At 36.2% G+C, this 7466-nt stretch overlaps 1 protein-coding gene across 1 annotated transcript; it reads right to left on the reverse strand.

Annotated features, from left to right (window-relative positions):
• Window positions 1-1839: 1839 nt before the first annotated feature.
• Window positions 1840-4292, reverse strand: LOC148599176 (uncharacterized). Its single transcript, XM_088558908.1, has 2 exons — window positions 3942-4292; window positions 1840-2309 (listed from the first exon to the last, which is right to left on the reverse strand). Exons 1-2 carry the CDS (start codon window positions 4216-4218, stop codon window positions 1873-1875), a joined length of 714 nt encoding a protein of 237 aa, XP_088415034.1. The 5' UTR covers window positions 4219-4292; the 3' UTR covers window positions 1840-1872.
• Window positions 4293-7466: the final 3174 nt, after the last annotated feature.

Below are 7466 nucleotides of genomic sequence, written 5' to 3' on the forward strand. Positions count from 1 at the left end.
TGAGTAAATTAACCGGTTTAGCTAGTTAACTGGAGGTGACTGGCTTTAACTTAAATACTTAAACATCGTTCACGGGAAAGCGCGAGATTTAAAATCCTACCTGTTGACCAACCTTAATTACTAATTTACATTTCAACACGGCTCGACGGTCGACAGAAAACCAATAAGTATAAATGTTTAGTGTATAAAGAAGCCTTAATGTATAAAATCATTCCCTAAATCGGCAAGCCAAAAAATACCAAAAGTATTCTCCGGAATGTTACGGCAAAACCGTAAATAGGTGAGAAAGAAAGAACGTACAGACTGTAACAGTCTTAAAGTAGAGAAACGGTGTGATACGAACCTAAACTGGCTATCTGTAGAAGAAGCGATAAACCGCGCCGCGCACTCGCTTAAATACTCAGTTCAAAATTAATCAACTAACCAGAGCAAGGATATCAACTCAAATGTTAAGAACTGGATTTGAGTAAAACTCGTTTTGAAATAAACTGAACTTTTGTAAAATACTGAGACTCGAACATTTAACGAAAAACACCGAGGCAAGCCCAAAATGAAAGTTGCGACTATTTACATCGGTAATAATGTCACATGACCAAAGCCAAATCACGTGAACAGTTTGATAAGTTAACAATAATATTAAAATATCAACTAGCTACAGTCACCTCCATTACAGTATTATAATATCTTATGTTTTGAACAGGTTGTGATACAAAATAACCTGGTGTACGACAATATACATTCATGTATTTCGAAGACCTGTTCAAAATTGGAAACATTAATTTCTAATGGATTCCGGGCCAAATTTAAAGCATTGATTCGTTATTGCGTTATATTTTTTGATCGCGAACAACGTACCAAATGACATTAATGACGTCACAGTACCTATTCAAATTGGTTGTTCTAATAGAACCAACCAATCAGAGAGCTTGATACAATATGGGGTTTAAATGAGCAGTGAAATATATATACATGTATGTACAGGGGGGGGGGGGGTGCATTTGATTCTGAAGGGGAGGCTGGCAAAGTTTGTCGGGTCAGAATATTCATATTTGAAATTTTGCGGGTGCGAAAACACATATGGAATAAATTATTTATTTCCAATTCACTGTATTAAGTTCTTTAATTATGAGGCCAGAATATTTATTCATTTTCTAGGAGGTGTAGGCAAAATATGTATTTCCATAAATTGCCAGCCCCTCAGAATCAACTTGTCGTCCCGTACAGACTGATTCAATGTTTAAAATCTTATGACGGATATATCATACATATTGAAAAAAGTTTGTTCAATCGAACAGACCCGGCTTTAAAGAACTCCAACGTACGGGGCCAGATTTTAGTATGCTTCTCCATAAAGCAACGACATGAAGGAATTATTAATCTGACTCCAAACCAATTAGTTCGTGTAGCTGTTTGCTTGTGTGTGAAGCAGGGCTGGCAATCTTTGATCAATCCTACGACAAGCACGCTACCACAAGTAAAGACATTAAGCTTTGTGTGACCCCAAAATAGTTTTATATTACTTGAAGTACTGACTATGCAGTACCAATGAAGTACTGACTATGCAGTACCAATGAAGTACTGACTATGCAGTGTATTTATGTTTGTGGTAATGTTTACTTTGATTTGGAAATATACATGTATAATCTAGACAAACTTCTTGTACGAGAGAGCGACGAGACCGAAATTGAACATACACATGTAATTCAAGCAGATTGACATGAAGACTGTCAGAGCGGTTCTTAATGAATTATCCTTATCCTTGTTGACGTCATTACATACATGCCTCGTGTTGTCCTTTAAAATGTGCATGCAAGTTCGTTAATAAAAAAAAGACATAGAAAGTTTCGATCCCTATTATATTATACTTAAATTTCAAATAATTCTCCAGCCAGCAAAGGTGGTTCGCAATGGTCCATTGCTTTTAATCATCGCTGAACTAGCACTAGTTGTACGAACGTTGACACTGTCCCCCAGCTGAAGAGAGGCCACTATAGTCGTCGTGTCCGAGTCATAGTCGCCAGCTTCTTGGGTGTCGCAGGTCGAGCCGCCATAGATTTCCTCATTGACATAAATGCTTAAAAATATCGCCCCACGAATATTGGCGTAAATTGTGTATGTGAAAACGTACGTACCAGAAACGGGAGCCACAAATGTTCCACTGTGGAAGTTGTATCCGTTACCAATATTCGTTTTAACTGTATCGAATTTAAGTGTAAAATGACTGCTCGGAGCTGCTTCATCCTTCGACATGAATGCATAGAAGGCCACTGGGGTTGAGGGTCCGTCTGCATGTGGAAGAAGTAGCCGCTCTGTAACAAACAATGACACTATATCAGGATTCGCACCCACTGGCAATTGCAACTGGTCGTTATAAGTTGGGACAAAATAAATTATGCACTCAATTTAAAAACAAGTACTATCTTTAAAAAAAAAGATAACCGACGCTGTAAAATTTTGTTCTTTTTCTAATGATCTACATTTCTTTTAAGAAAATAATACATGGCAGGCAATGTTAAATTTTTGATTGTTTTTTTTCTAACGCAATTTCAACTTTTCGATACAGTTTTTTTTTCGAACGCCACTAAGTTAGTAGTTTTTGGCCAGTTGGGAAACATAATTGCGATCAGGTGATTTGCGTTTCCATAGAAGAGCGTCCTTAAGGTTAGAGGGTAAAAAGCGAAGCTGTACCGACTGCGTCAGAAAAATGATGATGAGGCGTTTTATTTTTGATGATCGTGAACAAAAATCAACTAAAACTAGAACACTTCTTGATCCATGATTGAATTTGTGCATAAAATAGGCAACTTTATAATGCAGTCTATACAATTGCGAAAATGAGGTCCATCTTGGTCAAGAGTTCTCTAGATATTTAGTATTATTAGTCCCCTACCGGCTTTAGCCGAAGGGGACTTTAGATTTGCACTCCGTCCGTCCGGAAAAAAATGAAGTTTTCCGCACTTTTTTCTACACGCTTGCAGATATTCAGCTGATTTTTTTTATATGTTAGTCAACCTTGACCAGTTACAGATCAAATTAACGTTTTGTTCTGCTTCACTGATTTTTGTCCGAGTTACGGCCCTTGAACTTTGAAAAACTTACCGAAATTTAGGTTTTTCGCACTTTTTGTCTAAACGCTTGCAGATAGTATACCTTGATGAGTACCTTGATCAAGTTTACATTTCGTTCGCTTTGCTGATTTTTTCCAAAGTTACCAACTTTCAGTTTTAAGTGCTATACCAAACTTTCAGTTTAACGCCCTTTTTTCCTAAAGAAAACCTGTTGCAATGTAACACATTATGTTGATATAACAAAAGATCGGGTGATTATTCATTTAGATTGGTATGGAATTTGAAACCTAATCCATCCAATTGTCCGTGCATAAAACTACAAAGCTGCATCTGTTAAACGTATTTTAATATATCTCTTGTCTTTTTCCATAGCCCTTCTTCAGTTCAAAATCAAGGTCATTTCTTCAGTTTGTCATTTATACTTGATGAACCAAAATAGTTTTATGTATTGTTTTGCACTACTCTCAGAATGCTTGTCTTATTTGTGCTGCCTGTTGTGCTACGTATATTGTATTGCTTGACCCAAATGATTAAATATAACGGTTTAAAAGTCTGTAGTAGGTACATTTTTGTATCACAGAGAAGCATGGCTATGTATAGATAACATTTTTTGTCAAACGTCCAATTGCGCATGGCGCACTTACATATATCCGATTTAAAGTTTTGGAATCTCTCCCTTATCTACACATTTTCTATAAACAGATTTGACAGACCTGGATTCCTGGAAGTCGCTCGCGTGGGATTCGTTGATGTCGACCATTACCAGTAGATCGGCCATCACTACCAAAGTTGTGATACATTCAACATATTGAGGACTAACAATTCCATATTTCTGAAAATAATGCGATTCCACCTCTGCTTTGATTTACTTACTTGCGTTGTTTACTGTCTGTCCTGGTTCGGTACTAAGGTCTGGTTCGCTGGTTTTACCGTCTCGAAGTTCACGGATCTCGGTCGTCAACGCTTCGTTTTCGTGTTCTAAACTATTAATTTCGCTTCGCATTTCCGTCTTCTCGTGTTCAAGTTGCTCAATTCTAGCATTCATTGTCACTAACAGCTTGTGAATTTCGATAATATCCTCATTGTAATTTTTAGCACAAGTAAATCTCATTAGGAATAATAAAACTGAAAACAATGGGACGAGTACCATAGTGATTAGTTGGTACAAAGAAAAGTATGTCAAGTTCGTAGTTGGATCTTACTTCGTCTCTATTGATAAAATGATAAGATAGTACATGACTTTGTATGTAAGTAACTTTTTAAAGTGGTTCAAATTCACATAGAGTAATAAACACGTTCACTTGATTTTATACATATACATGTAAATATTTATGTTTATAATGAAAATATATAAAGTCTTACATACACTAAATTTTGGTTATGCTATTCCAATGCATAGGACTTTTTTTGAAGGCCTTTAACGATTTATTTATTTCGTAAATGAAAGGGTTTTATCTTCCCGGTAGATTTAAAAAGTTTACGGACGGACGGACGGATAACGGACGATGGCAATAGTTCAAAGTAAATCAGATCTTAAAATTTAAATGTGATTAATAAATGCACCTGCTTTAAAAAAAAACTCCATCCAACTTCATTTTTTTGTAGGACAGACGAACAGACAGACGTTAGAAAAGTTCGAAATTTTATTTACTTCTTAACAAAATTAGAAAAGCATTGAAATTCCGTTATGCGATATTTCTTATCATTCATTTACATGTATGTCAGAATAACTGATAAGTTTACACTTTGACCAGTTCCAGTGAATTACACAGAACATGATATTCAAATTTCCAATATTACTACCCCTTCTATTATGCTGTTGTATTGCGGATGAAATACATTCTGAGAGTTTTCATGAGGAAGTTCGTAGGTTTTTAGAAGAACAAAATTTTAGAATAGGGCAACTTGAAATGGAGGTAAAACAATTGAAACGCAAAAACCAAGCATTGTCCAGGAAGTGTTCAGAAGACAAACCGGCCAAGGATTTTATTGCAGATACAAAAGATAACGCAAGAAAGTGTGGAATTAACAGTACATTCTTGATACATTGTAACAGGAAAAGATTTGTCGCGAATAAATAACTGAATATAAGTAGCTAGCTGTGTTTTTGTCTGCCTCATCTCTGTTGTACCTGACATCCCACAATTTTATACTACATGTATATTGTACTATGTGGTCATTATAGTACTTTGTTATGTCCACCATTTATTTTGTGTATTATATTCTTTGTTGAAAACTGATTTGTTCATCGTGTCAAAGTTTTCCTTTCCTCTTTCCTCTACCCCGGACTTGACTGTTTATGGGCAACTCGGCGGGTGTTTCTAGAAAAGCTGGGGACGCTTACCCTACCGGTGCACCTGGTCCATGCTCTCAGTTTTTAGTGGAGACCGAGTTGCTCATTTACTTTTGTTACTTTGTATGTATGATTTTAGTTACTGTATGTTCTTTGTCGTGTGTGTCTGTTTTCTATGTCTGGTCTTTCTCCCTGGATTACATTCTTTTGGTTACCGCTATAACCTTGGTTCCCTTGATTACTCTTGAATACTGTACATCTAAACATACATGTAGTTCTCTGTTTTGATTTTAATTATGCTATTACTGCTCATGATTGGGCGTCAAATTGACAATTAAAGTATGTTCAGTCTGTTCTGTTTTGTGCTTAAACAGAAAGTTCAATTTTGATATTATAATTTTAATATATGTAATGTACCATGCACTCACGAGCCCATTCATGTGGATAACAAAATTCTTCTTCTACACAGGGTCGTCAATTTGAGCAGGTTATAATAGATTTTCCTTAATTCTCGAGGGGATTACGATATTTCTCCACTCAAGATAGATAAATTTTAGATTTCAACCCACGCCCTTAAACGAGTGGGTTAAATCTAAAATTTAACTATCGAGAGTGGATAAATTTGGTAATCCCCGAGAGCATTTGAGAAGAATCTTTTTCTCCAATTAAATCTGTATAAAACTCGGTAATGTAAAATGGCGGAAAATAAGCACCGCTTGGTAGTTTAAAAGTCACATGTATTTTTAACCACCGACTTAGAATACTATAATGGGAGAATATCTATTTAACAATTTTTAGCTCACCTTGCCAAATTGAGCTACTGCAATCACTCGAGACGTTCGTCGTCGTTAACAATTTTTCTAAACTCTTCTCCATTGAAGCTACTGGACCAATATGAACCAACCTTTGTATAAATGTTCCTCCGGGTATTTTGTATAGAAACGCTGTGGGGATTTTGATTCGTCCAAAACATGGCCGCCGTTACTAAAATATACTGTAGAAAATATAGGTCAGACAGAAATATTATATCTCCAAAACCGTTAGGTATAGCCAAATTCCTTCAACTGCTGGTATGATGCTTATGATATGGCCTACAAAAGTCTGCATTGTGTCATGTAGCTCCATGTAAAACTTATAACTGCCCTTAAAAGGCACAAAACGACGGTTTTTGTTTTGTTTTGTTTTGTTTTAAGTTTTCAACTGACATCTTGAAAATTATAATAAATAAAAAGAAACTTTTAATTGCTGAAATGACCCTTATGATATGCATGTTCTACCTCAGTCTTAAATCTTTTGAGTCAAAATTGTTAGAGTTATTGTCCTTCAAAGCTGGAAATTGAACCTAGTGAGCGATTCATGCTCTTGGGAGCTTTTGTTTATATTGCAGAAATGGTAAATGAGACCTTTTATAGAACCTATTGATGTCTCTCACTTACTTTTACCAGATCCATATTTATATGTTCCCATTTTTATGCAACTCCGACCCGATAAGAATAGAAGGTCTATTAGTTATTGTCGTATGTGTAGTGACCAATCAGATGCGATTGATGACAAGAGGTGGTACATCAATACCGAAGGTGCAAAAGGGGAAATCCTTTGACTTGGGACAATACCAGGAACTCCAAAATCACAAATGTACAACACAAAAGAACAAAAATGGAACATTTAAAACAGGGGATGGTCTGACATTTGATCGGCGATACTTAAAACAAGGGTGTACTTGCACCTGTTTAGTGGCATTTAAAACAAGAGAGGAACTCGCATCTGACCAGCAACACTTAAAACAAGGGATGAACTCGATCGCATCTGATTGGCAACACCTACATGTAAGACGAGGGTGAACTCGTATCTGATCGGTATGTGACCTTTTTGTTAGCATGAATCAAAGTAACCACGAAGAAACGCAATAAACAGATATAAGATAAGAAACAGTCTGGTAAATTTTAAGGAAAACTAAGAGGAAGGCATCAAAAGGCACCACAAAGGGGCATATTCAAATGAACAAGTACCTGAAATACAAATGTGGTACATGTACCAGAACTCTTTAACATGAGACTCATTATTTTTCAGGGCGACTGCTCCTACCAGCGACTGACGGACTCACA

The sequence above is a fragment of the Perna viridis genome, chromosome 13 (genome assembly GCF_037379345.1).
Source record: "Perna viridis isolate PV_CMFRI_1.1 ecotype Kerala chromosome 13, ASM3737934v1, whole genome shotgun sequence".
Lineage (NCBI taxonomy): Eukaryota > Metazoa > Mollusca > Bivalvia > Mytilida > Mytilidae > Perna > Perna viridis.

Coding starts and splice junctions, on each gene's coding strand:
- LOC148599176 (XM_088558908.1), bottom strand. CDS start 4,218: ATGGTACTCGTCCCATTGTTTTCAGTTTTATTATTCCTAATGAGATTT. Junction 2,310..3,941: donor ACAGACAGTAAACAACGCAA/GTAAGTAAATCA, acceptor TGTTTGTTACAG/AGCGGCTACTTCTTCCACAT.